Source organism: Petromyzon marinus, unplaced genomic scaffold, assembly GCF_048934315.1.
Source record: "Petromyzon marinus isolate PM22_M1 ecotype Great Lakes invasive population unplaced genomic scaffold, UKy_Petmar_22M1.pri1.0 PM_G_Scaffold_44, whole genome shotgun sequence".
Lineage (NCBI taxonomy): Eukaryota > Metazoa > Chordata > Hyperoartia > Petromyzontiformes > Petromyzontidae > Petromyzon > Petromyzon marinus.
Genome location: NW_027422996.1, coordinates 1,641,768 through 1,661,303, shown reverse-complemented (window position 1 = coordinate 1,661,303; position 19,536 = coordinate 1,641,768). Strand labels below are relative to the sequence as shown.

Sequence of the window (19,536 nt, the reverse complement as noted above, 5' to 3'; positions counted from 1 at the left end):
ACAGAGACCCACAGAGACCCGCAGACACAGAGACCCACAGAGACCCACAGAGACCCACAGACACAGAGACACTCACAGAGACTCACAGAGACCCACAGAGACCCGCAGACACAGAGACCCACAGAGACCAACAGAGACCCACAGACACAGAGACACCCACAGAGACCCACAGCACGGTTGGCTACTTTACGGCGCGAAACAAGTTCAACGTGCACACGTACACTCGTAGACACCCACAGACACCCAGACCCACAGAGACCCACACGTACACGCACGCACACGTGTGTGTGCGTGCGTGCACGTATGTCTACATGTGTGCGTGTACGTGCGTACGTGCGTGCAAGTGCGTGTACGTGCGTGTACGTGCGTGTGTGCGTGTGTGTACGTGCATGTGTGTACGTGTGTGTACGTGCGTGTGCGTGCGTGCATGTGCGTGCGTGTACATGCGTGTACGTGCATGTGTGTGCGTGCGTGCACGTGCGTGTATGTGCGTGTGCACGCGTGTACGTGTGTGTGTGTACGTGCGTGTGTGTACGTGTGTGTACGGGTGCGAGGGGCTGGTAACCCCTCCACCTTCAATTAATTACCACTAAACCACGAGTTAAACTGAAATATGTAACTAATAAGCTTGTGCCGGAGGCCCCGGGGGACCAGGCGTCTATGACGTCTCCTGGCCAAACCCCAATTGGCGGAGCCAGGAGATTGAATATCTACCCTCGGGGCTCCTCCAGAAACAACGAAAAGCCACTACGGGTGGCCACGTGGAATGTTCGAACGCTCACTGCGGAGGAGAGGCTGCCACTCCTCTGTCGGGAGCTGGAACGGTACCGCCTGGATCTGTGTGGCATTCAGGAGGTCCGGTGGACCGGCTCTGGCTCCTGCCACCATGAGGGGTGGACCGTCCTCTACTCGGGGCAGCAGACTGCCAAACAACAGGGTGTGGCTCTTCTTTTGAACAAAAGAATGAGGGGGCGTGGGAGCGTAGCGGTGAGGTGTGAGAAGCTGTAAGTCGCAGGCTACTTTGGGCTCGCCTTCCCATCAACCGGAGGCGAGGAATGGTGGTCGTTGTTACTTATGCCCCCACCAAAGATGAACATCCGTGGAGGGATGCAGGCAAAGCCGATGAGTCAGATGCCTTCTATGACCTCCTGTCACAGGTGCTGGCTAAAGTGGCCCCTCGGGATAGAGTTAACATGTTGGGTGACTTCAATGCCCGAGTTGGTCATGATACTGGCACCTGGTCTGGAGTGATTGGAGGGCATGGGCCAGATCAGCTCAATAACAACGGTAGGAGGCTGCTAGATTTTTGTGCAGCCCATGGGCTTGTAATTACCAACACGCTGTTCCGGCATAGGCGCATCCACACAACATCATGGATGCATGCCGGGTCCAAGCAAGAACATCTGCTGGACTACATAGTGACGGACCAGCGGATGCGAGCCCATGTCCTTGACACCAGGACCTACCGTGGAGCTGATCTGCCCTCTGACCATCGACTAGTCATCTGTAAGATGTGCCTGCCATTCTTCCACTCCGGTGGTGGGTGTATACCCAGGACCCCATTCCAACCTAAAGTGGCCTGGTCTCAGTTATCTGATGAAAGTTGCAAGCGAGAATTTCATCATCGCTTGCGGCTGGGATTGGCATCGTCCTCCACTCCTCCTGATGTCGAGGGTAAATGGGCGAGGTTTAGGACTGTGACTCATGCAGCTGCAATGGCTGCTTTGGGTACGCGGTCCAGACCTCCCCATAGACCCTGGCTGACAGAGGAGGTGTTCAGGATGGTTGAGAAAAAGCGACAGGCCCACTGTCATCGGCTACAGAATCCCACGTCAGAGAATGTGGAGGCTTACCGCAGCCTTCGCTCGGAGGTTCGGAGAGCCGTGAGGCGCTGCAAGGATGGGTGGTAGTCGCGGGTTGCTGAGGAGATTGAGTCTGCCTCAGTGGCCCGTGATCACAAATCTCTATTTAACTCCATCAAAAAAGTAATTTGCAGCGCCACACCTATTACCATCATTAGGGGAAAAAACGGTGACCCAATCTCCGACCCCCAGAAACAGGTTTGCAGGTTTTCTGAGCATTTCTGTGAGGTCCTGGGGGAGGGAAAATCCCTCAGCCAGGAAAACATCGTGGCACAAAGTGAGGATGACCCTGCTGAGGCTGCGGTGCCTCAAATATTGGAAGAAGTCACCCCCTGTGAGTGGCTGGCTGAGGTGCCATATGTTGAGGAAGTACTGAAGGCGATCCGGAGTCTGAGACCAGAAAAGGCAGCGGGCAGAGATGATCTCCCAAGCGAAATGCTGAGGGAGGGCGGCGTTTGTGCACAGACTGCCCTATATGACATCATAACAACAGTCTGGACCACTGGATGGGTTCCGCAGGATTGGAAGGATGCCCTGGTGGTCCCCCTTTTTAAGAAGGGGGACCGCACAGACTGTAACAACTACAGGGGCATCTCACTCCTCAGTGTGCCGGGAAAGGTCCTGGCAAGGATTATTCAACATCGCCTTGCCAGGCATGCTGAGGAGAGGCTTGCGGAGCCCCAATGCGGTTTCAGGAAAGGGCGGTCCTGCACAGATGCCATATTTTCTGTCCGTCTGCTACAGCAGAGGTGTAGGGAATTCCAACAAGACCTACATCTCTGCTTTATTGACCTGGTCAAGGCCTATGATACCATCAGTAGGCCTGGGCTCTGGGTTGTTCTTCGTGCTTTTGGAGTACCTGACCCTCTGCTCACGATCATTAAGGACCTTCATGATGGTGAGCGGGCCCGGGTAAAACTACGTGGCCGGGAGTCAGAGCCATTCCCTGTTAACCTTGGGGTGTGACAGGGATGTCCTCTGGCTCCCACATTATTTAACATCTACTTTGACCACGTAGTTCGTGAAGCCTTCAATAGCTGTACCGGGGGAATCTCCATATGGTACAGATATAATGGGAGGCTGATCGACGCCCGGGTGCGGTCAAGGGATGGCTCCCTATTGCTCAACCATGTTATGTATGCTGATGATTTGGTAATAACTGCTCATTCAGAGGAGGAGTTGGAAACGCTGCTGCTGAGACTGGAGCGTGCCACTAAGAGGTGGGGCCTTACCATCAGCCCCACCAAAACTAAGCACCTGCCTGGGTATTTTGTACCATCGGACACTCCGCCCCCAAAACTCCCAATCGGTGATGGGGCAGTTGTGGAGAGAGTGGAGAGTTTCCCATACCTGGGCAGTGTGCTTATGACTGGCTCCAGTTTAACAGCAGAGGTCTCACTCCGAATCAGTCGAGCGGCAATATCTTTTCATCGGTTGCGTAACGCTGTGTGGAAGCTACCTGGTCTGTCGCTCCGCACTAAGCTTCAGGTCTTCTCGGCCACGGTCATTCCCTCCCTTCTCTACGCTTGCGAAACGTGGACCCCCCTAATGGAACATCTTCGCCGGTTAGAAACATTTATGCTGGCCTGCCTACGATCCATCCTGGGTTTAACCAGAATGGATTGTGTGAGAAGCTCACAAATCCTTGAAAGATCTGGGCAAGGTCCCATCGGTGAGCTCCTCCGGCGGGGAAGGCTGCGATGGCTGGGTCATGTAGCCCGCATGCCCAGCCACCGCATGCCGAAACAGCTTTTGTTTGGCCGGATTGAGGGGGCTACGCGGGCACGGCACGGGCTAGAGAAGAGATGGAGTGATGTGGTACAGGAGGACGTGGAGCTGAGTGGACTTGCCGATGACTGGTACCAGCGGTGTCAAGATCGGCCTCTGTGGAGGAGGCTCGTGAAGGACGCTACTGGGCAGTTGGAGGCAGTCACCCTCCAACAACAACGGAGGGCGGAGGAGCGACGCTCACAACAACGAGCGGAGCGCCGGGTGGCTAAAGCACAGCAGGTTGCCACAGTCAGTCGACCCGTGGCACCTGGGTCTGCCCCGTGACCTCCTGCCAGCGGGCGTTCGACACTTCACGTGGCCTCAGGGTGCACATAGCCTGGCACAAGCGTCGTGGTGACGTCACCGCCACTTAGTGGCGAATGGCGGTTGTTGTTGTTGTACGTGCGTGCGTGCATGTACGTGCGTGTGTGTGCGTGCGTGTGTGTACGTGCGTGCGTGTACGTGTGTGTACGTGCGTGTGCGTGCGTGCATGTGCGCGTGCGTGCGTGTACGTGCGTGTGCGTGTACGTGTGTACGTGCGTGCGTGCGTGTGCGTGCGTGTGTGTACGTGCGTGTGCGTGCGTGTACGTGTGTACGTGCGTGTGCGTGCGTGTGCGTGCATGTGTGTACGTGCGTGTGCGTGCGTATACGTGTGTGTACGTGCATGCGTGTGTGTACGTGTGTGTGCGTGCGTGTACGTGTGTGTAAGTGCGTACCTGCGTGTGCGTACGTGCGTGTGCGCGTGCGTGCGTTCGTTACCCAGCACGGTGAGCCTGATGGTCTCCAGCTTGATGAAAGTGCCGAACTTCACCTTGCACGTGTAGACGCCGGCGTCGCTCGCCCGCAGCCCGGCGATCTGCAGCGACGCGTCCCTCCGCGTCGCGTTGCGGGCGAATCGCACGCGGGACGCGAAGTCCGGGTAGATGTGCCCCTCGCCCCCGGCGAACGTGGCAACCTGAGGGCAGGGGGGTGGGAGACGGACAAAAAGGGCTCCGCCATCGCCACCGCCGCCGCCGTGAGGCTATCCGCACGTACCTACACGGAGACAATTTCAACCGAGGAGATGGATTCTGGGCTTAGCAATCGTCGGAAGGATTTGACAAACCATTTGGGGTCTTAATTGATTGTTCACGCTTACGGTTACCAAGAGAGATTCGTTCATGAGGCTATCCGCACGTACAAACACGGAGACAATTTCAACCGAGGAGATGGATTCTGGGCTTAGCAATCATTGGAAGGATTTGATCAACCATTTGGGGTCTTAATTGCTTGTTCACCCTTACGGTTACCAAGAGAGATTCGTTCATGAGGCTATCCGCACGTACAAACACGGAGACAATTTCAACCGAGGAGATGGATTCTGGGCTTAGCAATCGTTGGAAGGATTTGACAAACCATTTGGGGTCTTAATTGATTGTTCACGCTTACGGTTACCAAGAGAGATTCGTTCATGAGGCTATCCGCACGTACAAACACGGAGACAATTTCAACCGAGGAGATGGATTCTGGGCTTAGCAATCATTGGAAGGATTTGATCAACCATTTGGGGTCTTAATTGCTTGTTCACCCTTACGGTTACCAAGAGAGATTCGTTCATGAGGCTATCCGCACGTACAAACACGGAGACAATTTCAACCGAGGAGATGGATTCTGGGCTTAGCAATCGTTGGAAGGATTTGATAAACCATTTGGGGTCTTAATTGATTGTTCACGCTTACGGTTACCAAGAGAGATTCGTTCATGAGGCTATCCGCATATACAAACACGGAGACAATTTCAACCGAGAAGATGGATTCTGGGCTTAGCAATCGTTGGAAGGATTTGATAAACCATTTCGGGTCTTAATTGATTGTTCACGCTTACGGTTACCAAGAGAGTTTCGTTCATGAGGCTATCCGCACGTACAAACACGGAGACAATTTCAACCGAGGAGATGGATTCTGGGCTGAGCAATCGTTGGAAGGATTTGATAAACCATTTGGGGTCTTAATTGATTGTTCACGATTACGGCTACCAAGAGAGATTCGTTCATGAGGCTATCCGCATATACAAACACGGAGACAATTTCAACCGAGGAGATGGATTCTGGGCTTAGCAATCGTTGGAAGGATTTGCTAAACCATTTCGGGTCTTGATTGATTGTTCACGCTTACGGTGACTTTCAGACCGCATCCATTATTTTCGTCTCCCCCCTCCTCTTTTCCGAACATAGATGGACTCGTCCATCTGAACAAACTTCCAAATCGCTCTCCGTGGTGCTGACGTTAAAAAAAACCCGCCATTTTTATTCAAATTGTTCTTGCTGTGGTTTTCACACCTGACGATGATTGCTTCTTGTGTTGCAGTTGAAACGTCGTGAGAATTTTATTGTTTTATATTTTTATTATTTTATTGTTTCCCTTCTACGTGGCGGTGACTTTACCGAAAGAACCAAGAATAAGACCCTATAGTTCAGTGGGCTTTACCAGGTTTAAATTTACATTTATTTTTATACTGTTCAATTGATTTGTTTTCCTATACGTTGCACTCCTGACACGTGTTCTTGTAGCCGTTTGTTGTTGGAACGTTCTGACCCACCCCATCTGTGAACAAAGAGCTTTACAGCTCATCGGATTCCTCCTGCAGTGTATATACATATTCCGATTCTGTTTCGATTTAAAGCTTTCGTGACTGCAGGGATTCACATTCTTGGTTCTTTCGGTAAAGTCACCGCCACGTAGACTGGAAATAAAATAATGAAGTCAAGTAATAATGCAATTCTCACGATGTTTCGGCCACAACACAAGTGGCCTTCTTCAGGTGAAGAAACAGGGCTATCAAGAAGACGGAGCTTGAATGAACGCTGTTAAGCAAGGACCACGTCTTTTGAAGCTGTGTGGACGGAATTTTGATTTAAAGCTTTCATGACTGCAGTGATTCATATTGTTAGCTCTTTCGGTAAAGTCACGTTGAAGGGAAACAATAAAATAATCAAATATATATAAAACAACAATTTTTTTATTGTTTTATATATTTTATTATTTTAATATATTTTATTATTTTATTGTTGCCCTTCAACGTGACTTTACCGAAAGAGCTAAGAATATGTGTGGGCAGAGTTGAATTAGCATGTTACCATCCCACCTCCCTCTCCGGAGGTGAGGCTGGTAACATGCTAATTCAACTTCGCCCACACAGCTTCAAAAGACGCGGTCCTTGCCTGACAGCGTTCATTCAAGTTCCGTCTTCTTGATAGCCCTGTTTCTTCACCTGAAGAAGGCCCACTTGTGTTGTGGCCGAAACGTCGTGAGAATCGCATTATTATTATTTTATTTCATTATTTTATTTCCAGTCTATGTGGCGGTGACTTTACCGAAAGAACCAAGAAGGTGAATTCTGATTCTGTACGAGCCTGTGAGGGCGGCTTCTGTGTAGGAGCCTGTGGGGGCGGCTTCTGTGTAGGAGCCTGTGGGGGCGGCTTCTGTGTAGGAGCCTGTGGGGGCGGCTTCTGTGTAGGAGCCTGCTGGTGCCTGTGTAGGAGCCTGTGGGGGCGGCTTCTGTGTAGGATCCTACGGGCGCCTGTGTAGGAGCCTGCTGGTGTCTGTGTAGGAGCCTGCTGGTGCCTGTGTAGGAGCCTGCTGGTGTGTGTGTAGGAGCCTGCTGGTGTCTGTGTAGGAGCCTGCTGGTGTCTGTGTAGGATCCTGCTGGTGTGTGTGTAGGAGCCTGTTGGTGCCTGTGTAGGAGCCTGCTGGTGTCTGTGTAGGAGCCTGCTGGTGTGTGTGTAGGAGCCTGCTGGTGCCTGTGTAGGAGCCTGCTGGTGTGTGTGTAGGAGCCTGCTGGTGCCTGTGTAGGAGCCTGCTGGTGCCTGTGTAGGAGCCTGTTGGTGCCTGTGTAGGAGCCTGCTGGTGTCTGTGTAGGAGCCTGCTGGTGTGTGTGTAGGAGCCTGCTGGTGCCTGTGTAGGAGCCTGCTGGTGCCTGTGTAGGAGCCTGTTGGTGCCTGTGTAGGAGCCTGTTGGTGTCTGTGTAGGAGCCTGCTGGTGCGTGTGTAGGAGCCTGTTGGTGCCTGTGTAGGAGCCTGCTGGTGTCTGTGTAGGAGCCTGCTGGTGTGTGTGTAGGAGCCTGCTGGTGTCTGTGTAGGAGCCTGCTGGTGTCTGTGTAGGAGCCTGCTGGTGTCTGTGTAGGAGCCTACTGGTGTCTGTGTAGGAGCCTGCTGGTGCCTGTGTAGGAGCCTGCTGGTGCCTGTGTAGGAGCCTGCTGGTGCCTGTGTAGGAGCCTGCGGACTTCTACGTAGGAGCTACGGGCGTCTCTGAGTAGGAGCCCAAGGGAGTCTCTGAGTAGGAGCTACAGGCGTCTCTGCGTGTCCGATGGGCGTCTCTGAGTAGGAGCTACGGGGGTCTCTGAGTAGGAGCTACGGGCGTCTCTGAATAGGAGCCCAAGGGAGTCTCTGCGTAGGAGCTACGGGCGTCTCTGAGTAGGAGCTACAGGCGTCTTTGAGTAGGAGCTACAGGCATCTCTGAGTACGAGCTACAGGCGTCTCTGAGTAGGAGCTAAGGGCGTCTCTGAGTAGGAGCTACGGGCGTCTCTGAGTAGGAGCTACGGGCGTCTCTGAGTAGGAGCTACAGGCGTCTCTGAGTAGGAGCTACAGGCGTCTCTGAGTAGGAGCTATGGGCGTCTCTGTGTAGGAGCTACAGGCGTCTCTGAGTAGGAGCTACGGGCGTCTCTGAGTAGCAGCTACGGGCGTCTCTGAGTAGGAGCTACGGGCGTCTCTGAGCAGGAGCTACAGGCGTCTCTGAGTAGGAGCTACGGGCGTCTCTGAGTAGGAGCTACAGGCGTCTCTGAGTAGGAGCTACGGGCGTCTCTGAGTAGGAGCTACGGGCGTCTCTGAGTAGAAGCTACAGGCATCTCTGAGTAGCGATGTGCATCTCTGTATCCCTCTCTCTTCCTCACGTAGATGTTCGTAGTGGGCATCTGCAGGAACCACTCCACGTCCAGGACCTCGGTGTCCGTGGGGTCGCCCGTCCAGGTGCAGCCCAGCACCACCGTCTCCCCCTGCACTTTCTCCATCCACGAGACGGCTGCAAAGAGGGGGGAAAGGGGGTGGTGGTGGTGGTGGTGACACGGTTGTGAAGTAATATCTTCAAGTAGACTCACACAGAGACCCGTAGACTCACACAGAGACCTGTAGACTCATACGGAGTCCCATAGACTCACAGAGACCCATAGACTTTACACAGATACCCGTAGACTCACACATATACCCATAGACTCACACAGAGACCCATAGACTCACACAAATACCCGTAGACTCACACAGACACCCGTAGACTCACACAGACACCCGTAGACTTACACAGAGACCTGTAGACTCACACGGAGACCCATAGACTCACAGAGACCCATAGACTTTACACAGATACCCGTAGACTCACACATATACCCATAGACTCACAGACACCCGTAGACTCACACAGATACCCGTAGACTCACACAGAGACCCGTAGACTCACACAGAGACCCGTAGACTCACACATAGACCCATAGACTCACACAGAGACCCGTAGACTCACACAGAGACCCGTAGACTCACACAGAGACCCGTAGACTCACACAGAGACCCGTAGACTCACACAGATACCCGTAGACTCACACAGAGACCCGTAGACTCACACAGAGACCCGTAGACTCACACAGATGCCCGTAGACTCACACAGAGACCCATAGACTCACACGGAGACCCAAAGACTCACAGAGAGCCATAGACTTTACACAGATACCCGTAGATTCATACAGAGAACCGTAGACTCACACAGAGACCCGTAGACTCAAACAGAGACACGTAGACTCACACAGATACCCGTAGACTCACACAGATGCCCGTAGACTCACACAGAGACCCATAGACTCACACAGAGACCCGTAGACTCACACAGATACCCGCAGACTCACACAGAGACCCATACCCAGAGAATTACACGGGGACCGATAAGATTTTATCGTGGCCTCTTGCGTTTTCACCCGCTTGAAACAAAATCAGCTAAGGTGACCCACTCCTGGGCGGAGGGGTACGTCTATATGCACGCTGAACTTCTTTCGCACAACCGTAACGTAGCCAACCGTGCGAATTGGAAGTGCGGGGGAAGGACAAAAAAACTAAACGTTAAAAGCAGATTGTTGTTGTGGTGGTGGTGGTGGCTAGACTCTCGTTGCGAAAGCTCCCTCCTCGCGGTGGCCATGAACAACACAGAGCTGCCTCTGAGCTGCCTGCTTCTTCAAGTGACTCTCTGTGGTTCACTGGGAACGGAACCCGCGGAAGTGGACATCACAGAGCTGCCTCTGAGCTGCCTGCTTCTTCAAGTGACTCTCTGTGGTTCACTGGGAACGGAACCCGCGGAAGTGGACATCACACATTGAAGTATCACCTATGAAGTGTCACCTATGAAGTGTCACCTATGAAGTGTCACCTATGAAGTGTCACCTATGAAGCGTCACCTATGAAGTGTCACCTATGAGTATCACCTATGAAGCGTCACCTATGAAGTGTCACCTATGAAGTGTCACCTATGAAGTGTCACCTATGAAGCGTCACCTATGAAGTGTCACCTATGAAGTGTCACCTATGAAGTGTCACCTATGAAGTGTCACCTATGAGTATCACCTATGAAGCGTCACCTATGAGTGTCACCTATGAAGTGTCACCTATGAAGTGTCACCTATGAAGTATCACCTATGAAGTGTCACCTATGAAGTGTCACCTATGAAGTATCACCTATGAAGTATCACCTATGAAGTATCACCTATGAAGTGTCACCTATGAAGTATCACCTATGAAGTGTCACCTATGAAGTATCACCTATGAAGTGTCACCTATGAAGTATCACCTATGAAGTATCACCTGTGGTATCACCTGTGGTATCACCTATGAAGTGTCACCTATGAAGTGTCACCTATGAAGTGTCACCTATGAAGCGTCACCTATGAGTGTCACCTATGAAGTGTCACCTATGAAGTGTCACCTATGAAGTATCACCTATGAAGTGTCACCTATGAAGTGTCACCTATGAAGTATCACCTATGAAGTATCAACTATGAAGTGTCACCTATGAAGTGTCACCTATGAAGTATAACCTATGAAGTGTCACCTATGAAGTGTCACCTATAAAGTGTCACCTATGACGTGTCACCTATGAAGTGTCACCTATGAGTATCACCTATGAAGTGTCACCTATGAAGTATAACCTATGAAGTGTCACCTATGAAGTGTCACCTATGAAGTATAACCTATGAAGTGTCACCTATGAAGTGTCACCTATGAAGTGTCACCTATGACGTGTCACCTATGACGTGTCACCTATGAGTATCACCTATGAAGTGTCACCTATGAAGTATAACCTATGAAGTGTCACCTATGAAGTGTCACCTATGAAGTGTAACCTATGAAGTGTCACCTATGAAGTGTCACCTATGACGTGTCACCTATAACGTGTCACCTATGAGTATCACCTATGAAGTGTCACCTATGAAGTGTCACCTATGAAGTGTCACCTATGAAGTATCACCTATGATGTATCACCTATGAAGTGTCACCTATGAAGTGTCACCTATGAAGTATCACCTATGAAGTATCACCTATGAAGTGTCACCTATGAAGTGTCACCTATGAAGTATCACCTATGAAGTATCACCTATGAAGTGTCACCTATGAAGTGTCACCTATGACGTGTCACCTATGAAGTGTCACCTATGAGTATCACCTATGAAGTGTCACCTATGAAGTATAACCTATGAAGTGTCACCTATGAAGTGTCACCTATGAAGTATAACCTATGAAGTGTCACCTATGAAGTGTCACCTATGAAGTGTCACCTATGACGTGTCACCTATGACGTGTCACCTATGAGTATCACCTATGAAGTGTCACCTATGAAGTATAACCTATGAAGTGTCACCTATGAAGTGTCACCTATGAAGTGTCACCTATGAAGTGTCACCTATGACGTGTCACCTATGACGTGTCACCTATGAGTATCACCTATGAAGTGTCACCTATGAAGTGTCACCTATGAAGTGTCACCTATGAAGTGTCACCTATGAAGTATCACCTATGATGTATCACCTATGAATTGTCACCTATGAAGTGTCACCTATGAAGTATCACCTATGAAGTATCACCTATGAAGTGTCACCTATGAAGTGTCACCTATGAAGTATCACCTATGAAGTATCACCTATGAAGTGTCAACTATGAAGTATCACCTATGAAGTATCACCTATGAAGTATCACCTATGAAGTGTCACCTATGAAGTATCACCTATGAAGTATCACCTATGAAGTGTCACCTATGAAGTATCACCTATGAAGTGTCACCTATGAAGTATCACCTATGAAGTGTCCCCTATGAAGTATCACCTATGAAGTGTCACCTATGAAGTATCACCTATGAAGTATCACCTGTGGTGTCACCTATGAAGTGTCACCTATGAAGTGTCACCTATGAAGTGTCACCTATGAAGCGTCACCTATGAGTGTCACCTATGAAGTGTCACCTATGAAGTGTCACCTATAAAGTGTCACCTATGACGTGTCACCTATGAAGTGTCACCTATGAGTATCACCTATGAAGTGTCACCTATGAAGTATAACCTATGAAGTGTCACCTATGAAGTGTCACCTATGAAGTATAACCTATGAAGTGTCACCTATGAAGTGTCACCTATGAAGTGTCACCTATGACGTGTCACCTATGAAGTGTCACCTATGAAGTGTCACCTATGAAGTGTCACCTATGAAGTATCACCTATGAAGTATCACCTATGAAGTGTCACCTATGAAGTGTCACCTATGAAGTATCACCTATGAAGTGTCACCTATGAAGTGTCACCTATGACGTGTCACCTATGAAGTGTCACCTATGAGTATCACCTATGAAGTGTCACCTATGAAGTATAACCTATGAAGTGTCACCTATGAAGTGTCACCTATGAAGTATAACCTATGAAGTGTCACCTATGAAGTGTCACCTATGAAGTGTCACCTATGACGTGTCACCTATGACGTGTCACCTATGAGTATCACCTATGAAGTGTCACCTATGAAGTATAACCTATGAAGTGTCACCTATGAAGTGTCACCTATGAAGTATCACCTATGAAGTATCACCTATGAAGTGTCACCTATGAAGTGTCACCTATGACGTGTCACCTATGAAGTGTCACCTATGAGTATCACCTATGAAGTGTCACCTATGAAGTATAACCTATGAAGTGTCACCTATGAAGTGTCACCTATGAAGTATAACCTATGAAGTGTCACCTATGAAGTGTCACCTATGAAGTGTCACCTATGACGTGTCACCTATGACGTGTCACCTATGAGTATCACCTATGAAGTGTCACCTATGAAGTATAACCTATGAAGTGTCACCTATGAAGTGTCACCTATGAAGTGTCACCTATGAAGTGTCACCTATGACGTGTCACCTATGACGTGTCACCTATGAGTATCACCTATGAAGTGTCACCTATGAAGTGTCACCTATGAAGTGTCACCTATGAAGTGTCACCTATGAAGTATCACCTATGATGTATCACCTATGAATTGTCACCTATGAAGTGTCACCTATGAAGTATCACCTATGAAGTATCACCTATGAAGTGTCACCTATGAAGTGTCACCTATGAAGTATCACCTATGAAGTATCACCTATGAAGTGTCAACTATGAAGTGTCACCTATGAAGTATCACCTATGAAGTATCACCTATGAAGTATCACCTATGAAGTGTCACCTATGAAGTATCACCTATGAAGTATCACCTATGAAGTGTCACCTATGAAGTATCACCTATGAAGTGTCACCTATGAAGTATCACCTATGAAGTGTCCCCTATGAAGTATCACCTATGAAGTGTCACCTATGAAGTATCACCTATGAAGTATCACCTGTGGTGTCACCTATGAAGTGTCACCTATGAAGTGTCACCTATGAAGTGTCACCTATGAAGCGTCACCTATGAGTGTCACCTATGAAGTGTCACCTATGAAGTGTCACCTATAAAGTGTCACCTATGACGTGTCACCTATGAAGTGTCACCTATGAGTATCACCTATGAAGTGTCACCTATGAAGTATAACCTATGAAGTGTCACCTATGAAGTGTCACCTATGAAGTATAACCTATGAAGTGTCACCTATGAAGTGTCACCTATGAAGTGTCACCTATGACGTGTCACCTATGAAGTGTCACCTATGAAGTGTCACCTATGAAGTGTCACCTATGAAGTATCACCTATGAAGTATCACCTATGAAGTGTCACCTATGAAGTGTCACCTATGAAGTATCACCTATGAAGTGTCACCTATGAAGTGTCACCTATGACGTGTCACCTATGAAGTGTCACCTATGAGTATCACCTATGAAGTGTCACCTATGAAGTATAACCTATGAAGTGTCACCTATGAAGTGTCACCTATGAAGTATAACCTATGAAGTGTCACCTATGAAGTGTCACCTATGAAGTGTCACCTATGACGTGTCACCTATGACGTGTCACCTATGAGTATCACCTATGAAGTGTCACCTATGAAGTATAACCTATGAAGTGTCACCTATGAAGTGTCACCTATGAAGTGTCACCTATGAAGTGTCACCTATGACGTGTCACCTATGACGTGTCACCTATGAGTATCACCTATGAAGTGTCACCTATGAAGTGTCACCTATGAAGTGTCACCTATGAAGTGTCACCTATGAAGTATCACCTATGATGTATCACCTATGAAGTGTCACCTATGAAGTGTCACCTATGAAGTATCACCTATGAAGTATCACCTATGAAGTGTCACCTATGAAGTGTCACCTATGAAGTATCACCTATGAAGTATCACCTATGAAGTGTCACCTATGAAGTATCACCTATGAAGTATCACCTATGAAGTGTCAACTATGAAGTGTCACCTATGAAGTATCACCTATGAAGTATCACCTATGAAGTGTCACCTATGAAGTATCACCTATGAAGTGTCACCTATGAAGTATCACCTATGAAGTGTCACCTATGAAGTATCACCTATGAAGTGTCACCTATGAAGTATCACCTATGAAGTATCACCTGTGGTATCACCTATGAAGTGTCACCTATGAAGTGTCACCTATGAAGTGTCACCTATGAAGTGTCACCTATGAAGCGTCACCTATGAGTGTCACCTATGAAGTGTCACCTATGAAGTGTCACCTATAAAGTGTCACCTATGACGTGTCACCTATGAAGTGTCACCTATGAAGTGTCACCTATGAAGTATCACCTATGAAGTATCACCTATGAAGTGTCACCTATGAAGTGTCACCTATGAAGTATCACCTATGAAGTATCACCTATGAAGTGTCAACTATGAAGTGTCACCTATGAAGTATCACCTATGAAGTATCACCTATGAAGTGTCACCTATGAAGTATCACCTATGAAGTGTCACCTATGAAGTATCACCTATGAAGTGTCACCTATGAAGTATCACCTATGAAGTGTCACCTATGAAGTATCACCTATGAAGTATCACCTGTGGTATCACCTATGAAGTGTCACCTATGAAGTGTCACCTATGAAGTGTCACCTATGAAGTGTCACCTATGAAGCGTCACCTATGAGTGTCACCTATGAAGTGTCACCTATGAAGTGTCACCTATAAAGTGTCACCTATGACGTGTCACCTATGAAGTGTCACCTATGAGTATCACCTATGAAGTGTCACCTATGAAGTATAACCTATGAAGTGTCACCTATGAAGTGTCACCTATGAAGTATAACCTATGAAGTGTCACCTATGAAGTGTCACCTATGAAGTGTCACCTATGACGTGTCACCTATGAAGTGTCACCTATGAAGTGTCACCTATGAAGTGTCACCTATGAAGTGTCACCTATGATGAAGGTCTGACACGCGAGGGAGACTGTGTCCAGGAAAGACAAAGCTCCCCCGTGTAGCCTTCAACAGGCTGTAGGGGCAAGTGCTGCTAGCGAGTCAGCAGCAGCAGCAGCTGCTACAACATGTGACACAGCACCACGCCCGGCCGCCTTTGTCTCCCTCCCTCCCCCCCCCAGTGGCGACGTTCAACCCAGTCGCTAACCACTGCGCCACCGCTCCCCGTTACCGCACCAGCCTCGTGTGCCAGGCTAGGTTCACTTTGAGACATCGAACACCCCCTCACAGATCCGCACCGCCCGCACCGCCCCCGCCCACCACCGTTATCAACGCCGCTCGTGCCAGGCTAGGTGCACTTGGGAAAACAGAACAAACTTACCCAAACAAACACACACACAAACACAAAGCCTCGCCAATAAGACGGCACGACCAGCGAGACAGCCGCCGACTCACCGCTCATAGCGATCGCAGTCACCTGCAGCAGCAGCAGCGGCAGCAGCAGCGGCAGCAGCAGCGCAGAGCGAGACACCGCCATAGCCGCCATCTTGTCTTCTCCTCGTCTCTCTCGCGCCCTGACGTCACGCATCACGTGGGCGAGGGGCGGAGCTCCGGTGGATTCACCCCCCCCACACGCAACCCCCACCCACGAAACTACCCCCACCCACGCCCACGCCCCTCACCCCATTCACCCAACCCACTCTCTCCCACCCCTACGCTCTCAACACGTCACGTGGGTGAGGGGCGGAGCTCCGGTGGATTCACCCCCCACCCCCTCCTCACGCAACCCCCACCCACGAAACTACCCCCACCCACCCACCCACGGCCACGCCCCTCACCCCATTCACCCAACCCCCTCTCTCTCTCCCCCACTCCGCTCTCAACACGTCACGTGGGCGAGGGGTGGAGCTCCGGTAGACTCCCCCGCCCCAACCACGCCCCTCTTTACAAGGACCCTCCCCCTTCCCTAAGACCTCGGCAAGGTTAAAGGTCAAAAGCAACGAGCCGACTTTTGCCCGATCTTTGACCCTTACCGTCATTCACCATCATCATTACCATCATCACCATCATCGTCATCATCATCACCATCACCGTCAACATCATCATTACCATCATCACCGTTATCATCATCACCGTCATCATCACCGTCACCATCATCACCATCATCACCACCGTCATCGTCACTGTCACCGTCACCATCATCACCGTCATCATTACCATCATCACCATCACCGTCAACATCATCATTACCATCATCACCATCACCGTCAACATCATCATTACCATCATCACCGTCATCATCATTACCATCATCACCATCACCACCATCACCGTCATCATCACCGTCGTCACCATCATCACCGTCATCATCACCATCACCATCAACCTCATCACCGTCATCATCACCATCACCGTCATCATCATCACCGTCATCACCGTCATCACCATCACCGTCATCATCACCATCACTGTCATCACCACCGTCACCATCATCATCACCGTAATCATCATCATCACCATCATCATCACCGTCATCATCACCATCATCATTACCATCACCATCATCACCGTCACCATCATCACCATCATCACCGTCGTCACCGTCATCATCACCATCACCGTCATCGTCACCGGTGGACCAAGCAACTCTCCTCACGTGACCCCTCAACAACAATGGACTACACCCACGGGCGGAGTTTTGGGGTGGGGTGGGGGGCAATGCCCCCCCTAACCTGCACACCTTCATCAATGTATGTTCAGTAGTTTACAAGTTAGGGGCGGGGGGGGTGGAAGTTTTATTAAATGGACCCGCGATTCCGAACGCGAGGGACAAAGCAAACTGGAACCCAACTGTGCTTCCATTCCGCTGCATCTTGCATAGAGAGCGATGTAAAATAATCCACCGCATTCTCCTGTTCAAACTCGACAAGTACTTATTAAATTATTACACAAACCCCCTGCCACTAACTACCACCCCCCCACCCCCCCCCCCCCCTCGGTAAATATGAAAATCAAACGCTGCCTATGAATACGACGCAAATCCTGATGCAGGTTTGTGTCTCTAGATCATCGGGCGTTCTTCATCACCCCCAGGGGGAATGCGAGATGCCCTCTCTGGGCGTGCGAGACGACACGGCCAGACGTTTCTTTAGAAGGCAAATCGGAAACACAATTCAGGCGTGGGCACGTTGGCGTTGCAGCTCTTTCTTACGTCTCAACGAGAGCATCGTGGGGGTGGGGAGTGTTTGAGGAAGGGAGGGGGAGCGGTTGTCGTGCATGGAGCGACCGGTGACGGTGCTTTAGTAGCAATGTGGAATTTCCACAGACCAATTCAGGACCTCATATTCTTGGTTCTTTCGGTAAAGTCACCGCGTAGAAGGGAAACAATAAAATTATAAAAATTAAATCACGACGTTTCGACAGCAACACAAGCAATCATCATCAGGTGTGAAAACCACAGCAAGAACCATTTGAAAAAAAAAACGCCACTTTTTTCAAATTTTCTTGCCGTGGTTTTTCACACCTGATGATGATTGCTTCTTGTGTTGCAGTCGAAACGTGGTGATTTAATTGTATTGTTTTATATTTTTATTATTTTATTGTTTCCCTTCTACGTGCTGGTGACTTTACCGAAAGAACCAAGAATATGAATCCCTGCAGTCACGAAAGCTTTAAATAAAAAATTCAATTCAGGAGCGTGAACAGGGAAGAGGCGGTGACGGAGCTCAGCGCTCGCTTGAGGCTCAGTCTCTGAAACGAGACGCTACGTCGAGTTACTGCAGACACACGGTCGGTATGAAAAACATCACCAACGTTTATTCAACTCGCCATAGTACAGCACGCTACGCACGGTCACACGGCAGCGGTCACACGGCAGCGGGGGAAATGAACAACCTTCTCTGGTTCTTTCGGTAAAGTCACCACCACGTAGAATGAGAATAAAATAATAAAATAACACGATGAAATTCTCGCGACGTTTCGGCCACAACGCAAGCGGCCTTCTTCAGGTGAAAGGAACAAACCTGTCGGGACGACGGAGCCTCTTCTCTGTTCAGAGCTACATTGAAGCTCTGTCGTCCCGGCAGGTTTGTTCCTTTCACCTGAAGAAGGCCGCTTGCGTTGTGGCCGAAACGTCGTGATAATTTTATTGTGTTATTTTATTATTTTATTCTCATTCTACGTGGTGGTGACTTTACCGAAAGAACCAAAGAAGATGAATCCTTGCAGTCACGAAAGCTTCAAGTCGAAATTTAAAATGAACAACGGTTCACAGCAACGCAACGCGTCCTCACGCAAGCACCCTCCTGAAGCGCGCGTCCCGAGACTCGGGCGAGGCTTTCCCGGGAAATCGACGACGCATCATCATCATCAGAAGAACGGTTAGCGCGCCGTCCTCTGAACCCGCTGACCCGACCTTCATTGCCGGCCGCGGTTAACTTAAATGGCAAGCGATGTCCGGATCGGTCCCCTTCAGCAACCCGCGCCGACCGGCACGGTGAAGTATGGCCTCGCAACCCCCCCATTACATATTCTTAGCTCTTTCGGTAAAGTCACCACTGGCACAAAAACTGACACCTTTATTCAAGGCATCATGTTTGCAATAACCACAACACAAGCAGTCAAAATGCAAACAAACAAAAAAGACAACTCTGATAATGATATTGGCACTGTCCTTGAATTTGATTGGTCCACACCCGAGACAGCTTTTCTTAGAGCCCTTTAGTCTCCGCTGGTGTTGGACCTTTTGGCGTCTTCTGGTCCAACACCAATGGAGACTAGGCTCTAAGAAAAGCCGTCTCGGGTGTGGACCAATCAAATTCAAGGACAGTGCCAATATTATTATTATCAGAGTTGTCTTTTTTGTTTGCATTTTGACTGCTTGTGTTGTGGTTATTGCAAACACGATGCCTTGAATAAAGGTGTCAGTTTTTGTGCCAGTTAAAAGGGTAAAACCTATTCCTATATCTTGTTACTGGCAAAGGAGGTCTCATAATGAGAATGATTCTGCGAGGC

General features: G+C 49.4%; 1 protein-coding gene across 2 annotated transcripts in view; it reads right to left on the bottom strand.

Annotated features, from left to right (window-relative positions):
• LOC116937461 (coxsackievirus and adenovirus receptor homolog) overlaps window positions 1-16,102 on the bottom strand; it is a 58,004-nt gene extending 41,902 nt beyond the window's left edge. For both annotated transcript variants that reach the window (XM_076061924.1, XM_076061925.1), the window contains exons 1-3: window positions 15,979-16,102; window positions 8,559-8,686; window positions 4,392-4,587 (exon numbers count right to left, since the gene is read on the bottom strand). In XM_076061924.1, the coding sequence (XP_075918039.1) occupies window positions 4,392-4,587; window positions 8,559-8,686; window positions 15,979-16,069 (415 nt within the window). In that variant the 5' untranslated portion in view covers window positions 16,070-16,102. The remainder of the gene's footprint in view (window positions 1-4,391; window positions 4,588-8,558; window positions 8,687-15,978) is intronic.
• Between the last annotated feature and the right edge of the window lie 3,434 nt (window positions 16,103-19,536).